The sequence below is a fragment of the Protopterus annectens genome, chromosome 9.part0, assembly GCF_019279795.1.
Source record: "Protopterus annectens isolate FY-2018-M chromosome 9.part0, PAN1.0, whole genome shotgun sequence".
In the NCBI taxonomy this organism is placed as follows: domain Eukaryota; kingdom Metazoa; phylum Chordata; order Ceratodontiformes; family Protopteridae; genus Protopterus; species Protopterus annectens.
Genome location: NC_056743.1, coordinates 1484355760 through 1484370388, shown reverse-complemented (window position 1 = coordinate 1484370388; position 14629 = coordinate 1484355760). Strand labels below are relative to the sequence as shown.

The 14629-nt window shown below is 42.1% G+C and overlaps 1 protein-coding gene across 1 annotated transcript in view; it reads left to right on the top strand.

The window, feature by feature from the left end:
- LOC122810711 (bromodomain-containing protein 4-like) overlaps window positions 1-14629 on the top strand; it is a 1011045-nt gene that overhangs the window by 797891 nt on the left and 198525 nt on the right. The window contains exon 8 of the mRNA XM_044082276.1: window positions 12304-12592. Coding sequence (XP_043938211.1) covers window positions 12304-12592 — 289 coding nt within the window. The remainder of the gene's footprint in view (window positions 1-12303; window positions 12593-14629) is intronic.

The window sequence follows — 14629 nt, the reverse complement described above, 5'->3', positions numbered from 1 at the left end:
CCCTATTGGCCCCGTCAAGTCTGGTTCCCCTTTCTTTGGCCTCACCTAGTTCACCGTCCATGGACTCTGGACCCAACTCCCAGACTCTTGTCTCATCCACAGGAGCTGGTACATCCCAACCTACCAGCTCTCAAGCTGACCACTTGGTACCTCCACTTCTGGTAATTGCCAGGCAGAATAATCTGTCTTCCCAATTACAAAAGATTTTTCTGGCTTCCCATAAACCGTCCAGCAGGAAACTATCTTAGTAAATGGAACAGATTTGTGATATGGTCTCAAGGAGAAGGGGTAGACCCCTTTTCAGCCTCTGTTAATAAAGTGTTGTAATATTTGTCAACCGTACTCTAATTAGGAGCTTCAGTTTCTACTGTTAAGAGTTCATTTGGCGGCTATTTCAAATTTCCATAATGTCTTTGATGATTTTTCACTGATATCTCACCACCTCTGCAAAACCATCCTAAAGGGAGTTATGCATTTAAAGCCACCTTTTTAAGAGCCCATTGAACCTTGGAATTTGACGTTGGTTTTACAAACTTTGACTCCTCAGCTCTTTGAACCAGCAGCCACCTGTGATTTAAAATTTTTATTTTGGAAGACCTTATTCCTGGTAGCTATCAGTTCAGCCAGGAGAATATAAGAATTGCAGGCCTTGTGGGTAAAGCACACACGCATCATTTTTCATAAAGAGAGAGTATCCCTTAGGGCTAACCTCTCCTTTCTACCCAAAGTTGTCTCAGACTCAAATATTAACCAATCCATTCAAGTGCCAGTTTTCTTTCCAAATTTTTCAAACAAGGAAGATTGTTGTTTGCGTTTGTTGGATGTACACAGACAATTATGTTTTTACTTAGAACGAAATTCAGAAAATCGGACCAACTGTTCCTGTCCTTTTCAGGTCCTCAACTAGGCAAACCATTTTCCAAAGTCACCTTGTCGCAATGGTTGCGAGATTGTATCACCTTTGTTTATTATCAAAATAAAACAAGTCTGTCAACTGAAGTTAAGGCTCACTCTACTAGGTCAGTTTCCACTTTGGTGGCCTTCCATTCTAGAGCCTCCATGGATGACATTTGCGCAGCAGCTACATGGGCTCCTCCTCATATCTTTATCACTCATTACAAATTGGATATGGTCTCCAGGGGAAGAGCATCCTTTGGTTCTGTGGTGCTCAGGAATATCCTTCCATAGGGCCGTTCGGGACATAAAGTAGCTAGGGACTCTATCCCAACTGTCATGAATGAATGAAGATTGACAACATCAGATAAAGAAGTTATGCTCTTACCATAACGTTCCATCTGTGTTGTCAATCTTCATTCATTCTTAACATCCCTCCCTCCTACCCCCTCCAAAGTCTCCTGGTGGTCCGGATCTAGTCCTGGTTCAGTAGTAGGACAGTTGCTCAGACAAAGCTTCTGCCTTTTGATTTCTACGCTCAAGACTCTATCTGAAGGGAAGAGAGGCACTATGGGTAACCTTGAACCAAAATAAAACCAACCAAAGTCCAATGGATGTGAGGCCCAATCGCTCCCAGATATAGCCCACAGCACAATGACCAATGAGTACCACAATCAATTCCACAGGTAGCACTGATGAAACGAAAAACACCACGAACTAAAAATCCACACCGTTTATTGGCAAACGAACCACACACAAACGTACTTAACACAGTGGAAACATGCTGTTGACCTAGGTTTCGTCCGTACTCCACAGACTTCTTCAGAATAATGTAATGTAAAACATAACCACTTATATATTCGTTGTAATACTCAATTAAGAACTAAATTGATAATTAACAAAATTCATTGATTTAACTTCATCATAAAGGTATACACACAATATGATACTTCCACCATAAAAACTACTTGTAATGTTACCCTAAAACATATAAATATTCCTATACATAAATAAATATATGAAACAAATATAAAACAATTATGAAAAAAAAAAATATATATATATATATATATATATATATATATATATATATATATATATACATTTTACATTTTATATTTACATCATTATTCATTTATTATTTTTAATAATATTAATTTGTCTGTGTAATAGCACACATATTTTATTTATATGTGGACACATATTTATGACAATATTATATGTATATTATATTTATAGACATGTATTTATAGACGTGCTTATATAAATAATACACTATTTAAAATATTTAAAATAATATACATACATTTTTCACACACTTTTTTATATATTTTTTTCATAATTGTTTTATATTTGTTTCATATTACATCTATTTATGTATAGGAATATTTATATGTCTTAGGGCAACATTACAAGTATTTTTAATGGTGGATGTATCATATTGTGTGTATACCTTTATGATGAAGTTAAATCAATGAATTTAGTTATCAATTTAGTTCTTAATTGAGTATTACAACGAGTATATAAGTGGTTATGTTTTACATTACATTATTCTGAAGAAGTCTGTGGAGTACGGACGAAACCTAGGTCAACAGCATGTTTCCACTGTGTTAAGTACGTTTTTGTGTGGTTCGTTTGCCAATAAACGGTGTGGATTTTTAGTTCGTGGTGTTTTTCGTTTCATCAGTGCTACCTGTGGAATTGATTGTGGTACTCATTGGTCATTGTGCTGTGGGCTATATCTGGGAGTGATTGGACTATGGGTAACCTTAGCTCGAGAGTTTCTGGCTGGTGCAAACTTGTTATTACGGCTGAGTCGGTTCTGAGGACAGAACAGAGACCCAACTGTTGAGAATGAGTGAAGATAGACAACACAGATGGAACGTTATGGTAAGAACATAACTTCTTTTTTGTGCAACTTCGTGTCTTCTGTGTTTTAAGTGATTACTCATTATTTGAAATGTGCATATGAGTCTGCTAATGCCACTTCAGAACAGCTGCTGTTGGAACTGTTATGAGGAGGTCTGCTTGGCTGCATTCTCAATATCTCACAGAAAATTTAAAAAAATAAATACATTTTGAATTCTCCTTTAGATATAGACTTAGATTTTAGACCTTCTGCTGCAGAGGTCCTTAAAAGTGTGATGAGAGGTAAGCTGACTCGAGAGGTCTCATATTTTTCAGCCCTCCTCCTCCACGTTTGCCAGTGGATATAAAGCTCCATTTACAACCTTATTTAAAGAGTAAAATAAATAGATATAGAAAGCAGTGGCAGGGAGGTTCCAAAAAGAAAGCTGGAACCCTCAACAGTCTAATATGTGTGAATGACTATTTGCAAGAGTTCTCCCCACCCCCAACACCCTGACAATCCCTTAATCCTTCATGAAAGTCTGAACCTCCACTTCTCTTTTTGGCAACAGATAGTTTCAGATAGATGGGTTCTGAGAGTAATTCCTCAAGGTTATAGATGGCATTGAGAGTCTCTCATTTCTTTATAAATGATTCTCCCTCACTCACTAACTCTTCTTTTCTCTCTTGTCGTGTAACTTATGCTCAACAAAAGAGAGATGGAAGCAGCCCCCCCCCCCTTTTCTTTTAAGCGAAGACTTTTATTTAAGGATGTTTCTAGCGCCAAGGAAAGAAGATTCTTGGAGACTCTTTCCTTTCTGAACCTGTTTGTGGTAATGCCCAAATTCAAAATGTCACTTCACAACTTTTGTTGCCCTTCATAGTCCTCATTTGAGTTTTATAGCAGTCCTAGATTTAAAAGATGCATATCACATTCCTATAAATCCAAATTTTACACATTACTTAAGGTTTCTTTTTCTCGATGACATTATAATTTCTGTGTTATTCCCCTTTCATCTGTCCATTGCTCCAAGGTATTAACAAATAGTCTAGCTCCTGTGATAGCCCACTGCAGACTGCAGGGTATTCACATTTCCCAAGTTACATGACTTTCTTATCTTTACAGTCTTTCAGTGTGTCATGAATCTCTCACGTTTGGTAAGGGAATCGTACTATGACTTGTTTTCCATGAGAGCTTACAAAATCTTGTCTAGACTTCTTCCCACAGGATTGTTTTCTTGGGATGTCTCATGGACACTTCATTTCAGAGAGATTTTTTTCCCACATGAAAAAGTAAATCTGTTTCTAGATGTATTCAGCAAGGGAATTCAAGATTCTGGTTCAAATGGCAGCGCTGAATTTCAGGATATCTTTGCAAGACTCCATGTGAGGAAAATCAAGTGGTACCTTCAGTTTTTATGATTCCAACTTCAACATTCCCTGACATTTCAGATTCTAGGTTTGGGAAAAGGCAGATTTTGTGGCAGAAATAAGTTTCTCAGAGTCCAGGACTCCTATTCTTCCTCACAGCTCCAGCTTGGTCTGTCACAGCAGACTCCTCTGACTTTGCTTAGAGAGCAGTGGCCATGGGGATAAAAGTGCAATACTCCTAAACATAAAAGAGCTGAATCATCAATCATCTATGGTCCCCAGGGCCTCTGCAAGTGCTTAGACAACAGCACAGTGATGTGGCCCAAAAGCAAGGGAAAAACAGATCTTACTCTCTATGCAGACTAGCCACAACCTGGAATGTAGCTTTCCACCACAGTCTCACTGTACCGGCATCAGAGCAAAGTCCTGTGACAGACTAGTTGTACAGGACCATGACAGTCCCTCACCAATGGAAAATTAATCGGGAGTCTTCTGAAAATTGGCCCAGCTGCGGGGAGTAACTTGGGTAGATGTTCATCTGGCAGGCTACCCGCAGTCGGCCTGAATTCCAAAGTCTTGGTCCAGCATCGGTTGCTGTCACCTCTTCCCTGACGTCAGTGTGCCAGAGGTATAAAAGATGCAGCCGACGCCATTTTCTTCAGTCTTTCTTGCCGCACGGTGCCCGAAGCAAAAGCAAGTTCGCAAGTGCAGGTCGGCTGACTCCTAAGATTTTCGTGTTCGAATTTCAGATCCGAAGTCTTCATTAAAAGCTAAGTACCCCATTGGGGAAACTTTTTTCTTGCTCCAGACCGATGTCAGAAAAAGTTAATAATTGTATTTCTTGTGGGAAGCAAATACCTCATAAGGACTTCCATTCTTATTGTATTCCTTGCCTAGGCCCTGATCACGACGTCGCTAATTGTAGGTTTTGTGCTAGATTTAACCAACACACTATTAAGCGTCGGCACGATTTGCATTTCACTACTTTGGCCGAAGATTTAATTACACAATGTCATCGGATAGCCATCCAACTACCACAATTCACAAGAAACGCAAGGAAAAGGACAAGCATCCGAGGTCCAAAACTGACAACGAGGCTTCTTCTAAGCCAGTTGCCGGTTCTCAGTGAGGTGCTTTCGCAGCCCCTGACACCCGCTACCTTCAGAGCCACAGGCCGCTTCGACTCCCACGTGGAGCCGACTTGGCTGCAGGAAACTCAAGGTATTGGACACTCGGAAAATATCCCTTCAGATGGGTCCGGAGCCACTGTGCAGGCATCGGTTTCTGAGGGTGTTTTCAGGCCTGCACAGTTATATGTAAAACCGACTTCAGCTTCAAAGACTAAAGCTCCATGAAAGACAAAGAAACAAGTACAGCAATCCCATGGACAGGCCTCCATGCCTAAAAAAACAGATGCTCAAAATGGCCGAAGACCTAATTACTTTGATCAGAGGTTCCCATCCCCCTCCTGATAAGAGGCCTAGGCAAGAGACAGAATATGAATCTTCAGATCAGGTTTCCATTTCCTCTGATTCCTCTTCTGAACATGAATACACTCTCTTCCTCCCTATGAGGATTCTGATGCTGAAGAATCTATCCCTTCAGCCTCTCCTCCTGAGGATTATTCTTTTGGGGAAACCCTGTATAGCATGAGGGAGCACTTCCACTGGGAGAGCCAAGACTACTCAGAATCTAAGAAAAGGCTTAGAGACTTCCTTTTACTTCCTCAGCACAGGCCTCTTGCTATTCCTCCTGTTTTAGACATTGTAGATGATGTATTTTCAGAGTCCGGACTGTCTCCAGACTCTCTACCTCCAACACCTGTTAAGCCAGACAGATACTACAGGGTTCCAGATTCCCATAAATTTCTTTATAAAAACTCTGCTGCTGACCCAGATGCTATATCTCAGGGTCCCAAAGGGGTCAAGGCTTCCACTGCAAAAAACCCTGTCCCCTCAAGTAGGGATTCAAGGGCACTGGACAGATGGCGGAAAAAGATTTATACTTCTGCTGCCTTGGCTGTAAGTGCTTTAAATTGTCAGTTTCATATGCTTAAATATCGGCAATACTTAATGTCACTGCTTAAACAGAAAATGTTGACAAATTCTGAATGTGCAGAAAACAAAGAAATGCAGGATTTATTGCATGCAGCTGAACAACTGGGAAAGCATACTTTGCAATGTGGTTTTGACTCTCTGGAGGCCTCTTGCAGGGCCGCTGTTATAGGTACTGTCATTAGGAGGCATGCTTGGTTAAAGGAACAGAATCTGCCTGATCATGTTAAAGCAACATTATTAGATGCTCCACTACAGCATGATACTTTGTTTTGTGTTAAAGCAGAAGAGGTGTTGAAGGAAATGGAGGACAAAGCGAAATCTATGCAGACAGTTAAGGATTTCTTACAGGTACAGCCACCCAGATTTAGCAGGAACTGGCCTTCAAAGAATTGGTCCTTTCCAGTGTCAGACAGGCCACAAAGAGGCAGATACAGACACCCCAGAGGCAAATCCCAGCCCCAAGACTCATACAGGTCTAAACAATGGGGTGCTTCTACCTCCAAAAGCGGAGAAGACAAATCTCAGTCATACAGGAAACAGTCCCGATGACTTTCCTCTGCCAGCACCAAGCACTTATCTTTTAGCAGCCCCCTTAGGGGTAAAACTAGTACTTTTTTCACAAAATTGGCACATGTTCACCCAGGACAAATGGCTCGAATATAGTGTCACAGGGCTACAGGTTCCATTTTCACACCCTGCCAAGGTCAAAAGGTATGCCAGACCTGCCACACAATCAATGGGCAGAGGCACAAAAACAAGTTTCATCTCTCATGGACATAAGGGCCATTCAGCGAGTGCTGCAGCAAGAGCAGGGACAAGGATTTTACTCAAGATGTTTCTTGGTACCCAGAAAGGACAAAGCCTGGAGACCAATACTTGACCTGTCTATTCTAAACACATTTCTGGACATCCCAGAATTCAAAATGTTGACTCTGCAACAACTTCTGCCCATGCTGGGCAAGAAGGCTTGGCTTTAACATTGGACCTAAAAGAGGAATACCTGCATGTCCCAATCAGACAATCTTGCAGAAGATACCTCAGATTCATAGCTGGCTCAATGCACTACCAGTTCTCTGCACTGTCCTTTGGCTTATCTACTGCGCCCAGGGTCTTCACAAAATGCCTGGCACCAGTAATTGCATTTTGCAGACAAAAAGGAATTCGGATATATCCTTACTTGGACGACTGCCTTATTCAAGCAGAGAACAAGGACATTCTACTAAAGCATCTGGCGTTTGTAAAAAGATTACTAATTTGCCTAGGGTGCACAGTAAACGAAAAGAAATCAAAACTGGTACTCTCTCAAGAGATAATATTCCTGGGTACAAGCTTAAATACAACTGCCCAGATGGCTTATCTCACGCCAGACAAACAAAGGCAACTGACTTCTTAATTCAAAATGTTGGCAACAAAAACCCAGATATCTGCAAGAAAAATTCTGCAGGCTTTGGGTTTCATGGCATCCTGCATTCTGCTAATTCCATATGCAAGACTGCATATAAGGAAACTACAATGGTATCTAAAAAGTGTTTGGACTCAACATTGCCACAGCCTGGAAACATTAATTACCCTCATTCCCTGCCTGCAATAGGAGTTTTGATGGTGGGCACAGGCCTGTCACCACAACAAGGGACAGCCATTCACTTTATCCACAGCCAGGCAGACATTAACAACAGATGCATCAGACTATGCCTGGGGGGCACACATGGCAGGAAAATGTATTCAGGGCACATGGTCCACAAGCCAAATGCATCTTCATATCAATCAAAAAGAGATGCTTGCTGTTCAAAATGCCCTGACAGCCTTCAAGGATCTGCTTCATCCAGGACAACTGCTGATAAAGATGGACAATACTACAGTCATGTGGTACATAAACAAGTAGGGTGGCACACATTCCTATCCCCTCTGCAGATTAGTCATGACTTTGTGGGACACAACATTGACTTACCAGGTACACCAGCAAGCACAATTCCTGCCAGGAAGGATCAATACTCTGGCAGACTAAGCAGAAACCTCACGGATCCACAAGTCTTCAGCATAACAAAGAAATGGGGATGCCCAGACATAGATCTATTTGCTTCCCGTCACAACTACCAACTACAGAGATTCTGCACAAGAACTTATCACAAGCAAGCATGGAAAGTGGATGCTCTATCATTCTGCTGGAAAACCCTAACAGTATATGCCTTTCCTCCTCTGCCTCTCCTCCCCAAGGTACTCCTAAAGGTCAGACAAGAGAAGCCAAAAATTATTCTGATTGCCCCAGACTGGCCCCGCCAGCAATGGTACCCAATCCTAAAGAGCTTGTCTCAAGGCTCAGCCTGGACATTACCTCTTAATTCCTCACTTACTGACCCAACGAAACCATCAGATCCTGCACAGCCAACTCAGGACCCTAAATCTGGCAGCATGGCGGATAATGTAGCCATTCATAAAGCACCTCTCTCTAAAGCAGTGATGGATGTTATTTTGGAGGCCAATCTTATGCAGAAAAATGGAAGAGATTCTGTGCTTGGAACCAGGCACAAGGAATTGACACGTTTGTACCAAATATTCCTCAGATTTTACAATACCTAACTGAGATGCTGGACAAAGGCCTATCCTTTTCATCAATTAAAATCCGTGCCTCTGCCATTTCAGCTCATTACAATACGGAACCACCTATTTTTTCTCATCCATTGCTAAGGCAGTACCTCAGAAGGGCCAAAAACATAAGACCGCCAAGGAGAGCCACCAATACATGCATGGGACCTCAATTATGTCTTGGAAAAACTCACACTGCATCCTTTTGAGCCAGCCAATGCAGCTGAGATAAAGTTCTTATCATGGAAAACAGCTCTGCTCCTAGCAATAGCCGCTGCAAGATGATTCTCAGAGTTACAGGCACTCATGGCTGTGGAACCTTTTATCATTTTCCATCCAGACAGGGTTTTTCTGAGGACAAACCCGACATTTATGCCTAAGGTAGTGTCCAGCGTGGCCCTTAACCAAACCATTCATTTGCCTACTTTTTATCCAAGCCCACAGAGTAAGGGTGAGAGACTCCTGCATTCTTTGGACATACACAGACAGCTACGCTTCTACATGGATAGAACTAAAGCTTTCAGAAAGACTGAGCAACTCTTAGTGGCATATGCTGCAGGATCACAAGGAAAGGCTATCTGAAAGCAGACTATTTCAAAATGGATAGGCCACTGCATTCGTTTCTGCTATTCACAACATGGCAAATCAGTGCCTAAGGGCATTAGGCCACATTCAACCAGAGCAGCAGCCATGTCAGCAGCCTTCCTCAGAGGAGTACCAACCAAAGACATTTTAGAGGCTGCAACTTGGAGTTCAGTGCACACTTTTACAAGGCACTACCACTTACCTCTCTACTCTAAATCCAGAGCAGGCTTTGCCACTGCAGTCCTGCAGGGCCTTATAGCCTCTCCTAACCTTATTTAGACCCAGCCACCCAACCTCAGTTTTGGGATTCAACCCAAGTGTTATGACTGCAACAGTGAAACACGATGAACATAATACAGTTGTGTACCTACCATAAATGTAGATGTTCGACTGTATTCACTGTTGTAGTCCAGGTTACCCACCCACCGTCCCCCTTTTCTTTGCTGGGACTTATCTGTACTTCTCTATTCTATACAACCTATGTGGTGTATTTGCTTGTAGATGAAGGAAATGTTTACTTTAGTGCATGCATACTTATTGGCATTATTTTAGCCTACCGTTTTGGGGGCACCTGACATCTGGGGCAAGAAAAACTTAAGAAAATGGCGTTGGCTGCCTCTTTTAATACCCGTGGCGCACTGATCTCAGGGAAGAGGCGACAGCAACCAACGCTGGGCCAAGACTTTGGAATTCAGGCCGACTGCGGGTAGCCTGCCAGCAGGATAACCCAAGTGTAATGACTGCAACAGTGAATACACTCGAACATCTACATTTATGGTAGGTACACAACTGTACTATCTTTTGTCTCCACTCAAAACAAACAGTTGATGAAATTCTGTACCAGAACTGCATGCACGAAGGCCTGGATGACAGATGCTTTTCCATAGACAGTAATATTCTGTGTGCTTTTCCATCCTTCCCACCAATTTCCAGGGCAATTCTGGTGATTCAGAAAGACTCCCCAGATGTCACTGTGCAGGACTTCCATCTGGCCCTGGCAGCAGTGCTTTCTCCCTTCTGTTGGAAATGGCCTAAGGCAACTACCATACACTTCCTCACAAACTGGATCCATTCTAACAAGACCAGTGGTATTTACATCCTGTCCCCAAACAAATACAACTGACTAACTGGATGATAGAATCTTAATAGATTTTAGGTACTTTTTTCCCCCTAAGGGTGTACAAACGGTATTAAAGGAGGCAAGAAAACCTGCTACTAAAAAATAATTTTAGTAAATGGAAAAGGTTTTCTAGTTGGTGCCAAGAAAAGTCATCACCCTTTCAGGGCTAGTGTTACCCTGGTTCTACATTATTTGTGTGAGTTACTGTCCTTTGGCTTGTCTTACTCCTCAGTCAGTATTCATTTGTTGTCCATTGTAGCATATCTGTTCACAAATCCCTCTCTTTCAGTATAGTCTCATGTAAAAATGTTTTTGAAAGAGGCATTGCACATGTTGCCCCAGAAAACATGTGGCTGCTTCTTTGGATTTTTATTTTGTAGTGGGAAAAAAATTTGCTCCATTTGGACCAGCTCATTGGGCTGACTTATTAACTTGGAAAACAATATTTCTAATTGCTCTGACCTTCTGCAAGAATGTATGAGTTGCTGTTATGGTGTGGTCAGCCTTTTAGGTTCATAGGTGTGTACTAGGCTAATGACCACTGATCATTCTAGCCATGCAACCCAGTTGCATTGCCTTGTAACATGCGTGTCTTAATTTGAGGGGATTTGTTTGTTAGGAGGTTGCTAAAAAGTTATGTGGGGGTATAAGAACTAATCTTTGTTTTATGTATAAAGAGGTATTCAAGTTTACCTTGAGCCCAAGCTATCCATCTCCATGCCTTCTTTCCAGAATGTAAAAATGAGTGAGAAAGGGTTCTCTATGCCTTGAATATCTAAAGCCAACTTTGGTACTATCTTGACAGAGCAAAATCTTTCAGGATCTCTGATCAGTTCATTTCTTTTAAAGGTAAGAAACAAGGACAACCTGTGTCAAAGCAGACTAAGTGGTTGTCTCATGCTGTTACCGTTTGTTGTACCAGTTACAATAAAACTGCTGCAGGCAGGGCTGATTCTACCTTGGTCTTGGCTTTGTCTGTGGATTTTTGGAAATAGTTGAATTTCAGAAACAGCAACCTGGTCCTCTGTATAGTTTTACAAAGCAAAATAAAGTAGATTCCTTCTCCAGTTCTTTAACAAGTTTTGCTATGACCATTCTGTAGGGACTGTTGGACCCTCATCTTTCCTCCTCCGTCAGTCTAAGCTATGGTAATCTGCACATATAGATAAAGCTACTGCAACAGTGACTCATCTGATGAATATAGTGCAGTTTTATAAGTAAACTTATAGCAGTAAATGTTTGGATCACTTTTGAGGTAGCCAGTCTATCCCACCATCCCCTTTATTTTTGTACAACTTTTATCCCAAGGTGTGGTCCTTTATTTTGTTTTCATAGCATTGTCCTCTGGGCTTTAGTATCCCCACCCTTGCTGTCTCTGTTGGCATGAAAGCTCTGAATGACTTGGCCCCTAAACCTGTCGTTTTAGTCAGCGCAGTTCAAGCAAGACTAATGGTGTGGATGTGTAGAAGGCTTCCTGAAGCTTTGGAAGCTGGCCAGCTGTTGTATCCTAAGGCTACTGCAACAGTGATCATTCAAACAACTGTTTATGGTAAGTGTACATACACAGCTGTACTTTTATTTGAGTCTCATTAAACAGACTTTCCTAAAGTCAAGGACGTTTGTTGGACTGCAGTTTTGAAAATTTTTCACATTGTTGTGTAGTATGGTAGTCTAAGTTCATTTTCTGTTTTATTGCTTTACCTTTGGAAGATGAAATTCACCACCGGCACCCTGCTGAATTTTATTTTTATAATTGTAAAGTGCATTTGGTGGTTTATTAAAGGGTAGGTTGCTTTTGTTGTGTGCTCAGAACAAAATTTCTTTTTTGCTGCATTAATATTTCAGAACTAGAGAAGAGGACGATGCATTAGAACATGTTCGCAGACCACATGAAGAAGTCCGCCGGCGGCAGGAACAGCAGCAGCAGCAGCAGCAGCGGCAGGAACAGCAAAGACAAGAACAGCAACAGAGGCAGGAACAGCAGCAGCGGCAGGAACCGCCTCCTCCTCCTCCACCTCCTCCTCCTCCTCCTCCTTCACAACCTCAAAGTTCCCAACAGCAGTCCTCTCAATCCATGCTAGACCAGAGGGAATTAGCCCGAAGACGAGAACAAGAACGAAGGCGTAGAGAGGCGGTATGTCCAGTTAGAATGAGCTAGTTTAACTATTCAAAATAGCTACTACTAGCAACTGGCTGACGCTCTGTAGTTTAAGTATTTACTTTAACCTAGTAGCAACCTGTTGTGCAGTTTTTGTTGTCAAAGGCGATTGGGGAGTGTAGTCTCCCAAGAGTAATGTAAAACAATTGCTATCAGTTTGGGTAATATTCCCTAATATCATTTGTAATTCTTGTTAGAAGATATACATACAGGAACATTGAGGTGCGAGTATACTGGTATTTAAAAAAAAAACAAAACATAATTATTCTTGAAGGATGAGCCTAACAAGACAGACCAGTTGAGACAAGTGAATTATGTAAAACTCTGAGGGGGAGTGACAGGAAATTAGTTAACAAGTACTGAAACTTGTAGTGCTCAGTTGCAAAGCTTTTAACTTACATGTGCATTCCATTAGCTTTTGTTTCCTGTAGTAAAATGTTTTGTTAAAACAATTTCTGATGATCTTCGTGTTTCACTGTTGCAGTCATCACACTTTGGTTATCTGCCTGCAGGTAGCCCTCAGTCGGCCCAAATACCAGGGTCTTGGGATTTCTGCATCGGATGCTGTCACTTCTCCATGACGTCAGGTCGTCAGGGGTATAAAACATGCAGCCGATGCCATTACATCAGTCTTTCTTACCGAGAAGGAACCCAAAGCAGAAGCAGTTAGCAAGTGCCGGTCGGCCGCTTCTGGAAATTTTCGTTTTTTCGAGTTTCAGACCTGAAGTCTTCTAAACCTAAGTACCCCATTGAAGATTCCTTTGTCTTGCTGTAACTGATGTCAGAAAAAATTAACAGTTGTCTTGCCTGTGGAAAGCAAATACCTCACAGCGATTTTCATTCTTACTGCGTCACCTGTTTAGGCCCAGGCCACGACGTCCCTAGCTGTCGGTTTTGTGCCTTAACGCCCGAACCATTCGTCGTGGGCTATTTTTGTATTTAAATTCTTTCGCTCTCGTTCTCCATATTCCGAAATGGCTTTGGTAAGCTATCCAACTACCAGTCTTCCAAAAAAGTGCAAATACAGAGACAGACCACATTGGTCAAAAACTACCGCCGATGCTTCCATTAAGCTTGTCACCAGTCTGCCGGTACTCAGTGAGGCACCTTTGCAGCCCCTGATACCCACTTCTGTAGATTTGCAGGCCTCTGCTGAAACCCATTCAGAGTCCGGTATGTCACAAGATGCTTCTTAGACTATGGAACCTGCGGATGTCTCTACCTTGGATGGGTCCGGAGCCGCTGTGCAGGCACCGGCTTCTGAAGGTGTATTCCGACCTACCGATATTCATATTAAACCGACAACTTCATTTCCTACTAAAACTACCGAGTTTCTCAGGGCCAGAGTTCGCACTACGCATAGAAAACCGGCGTCCAAAGCGCGTGCTCATCCTCCCATGCCACAAAAACAAATGCTTAGAATGGCTGAAGACCGTATTACTCTAATTAGAGGAAGCCAGCCTTCCCCTGCCAAAAGACAAAGAATTGAATTTCCTTTTGATTCTACAGACCAGGACTCTGATGACTCTGACCCTTCTGATTACCAGGACATACCCTTATCTACCTATGAGGATTCAGATGCAGAGGAATCCATTCCCTCTGCCTCCCCTCCAGAGGATTTCTCTTTTGGTGAAACCTTGTATACCTTAAGAGAGCATTTCCGCTGGGAATGCCAGGACTATCCTCAGTCCAAAAAGAGACTCGGGGAATTTTTAGATTTGCCTCAGCACAGGCCTCTAGCTATACCCCCTGTCATGGATATTGTAGACAGTGTCTTTTTGGAGTCCAGTCTTACTCCTGACACCTTACCACCAGCTCCTAGAAAACCTGACAGGTACTACAGAGTACCTGATTCTCACAAATTTCTCTTCAAGAATCTTACTGCGGATCGAGAGACCATTTCCCAGTGATCTAAAGGCTACTAAAGCCAAAAACCCTACCCCTTCAGACAGGGATTCTAGAGCTTTAGACTGATGGGTAAGAAAGTATATACCTCTGCAACTCTTGCCATCA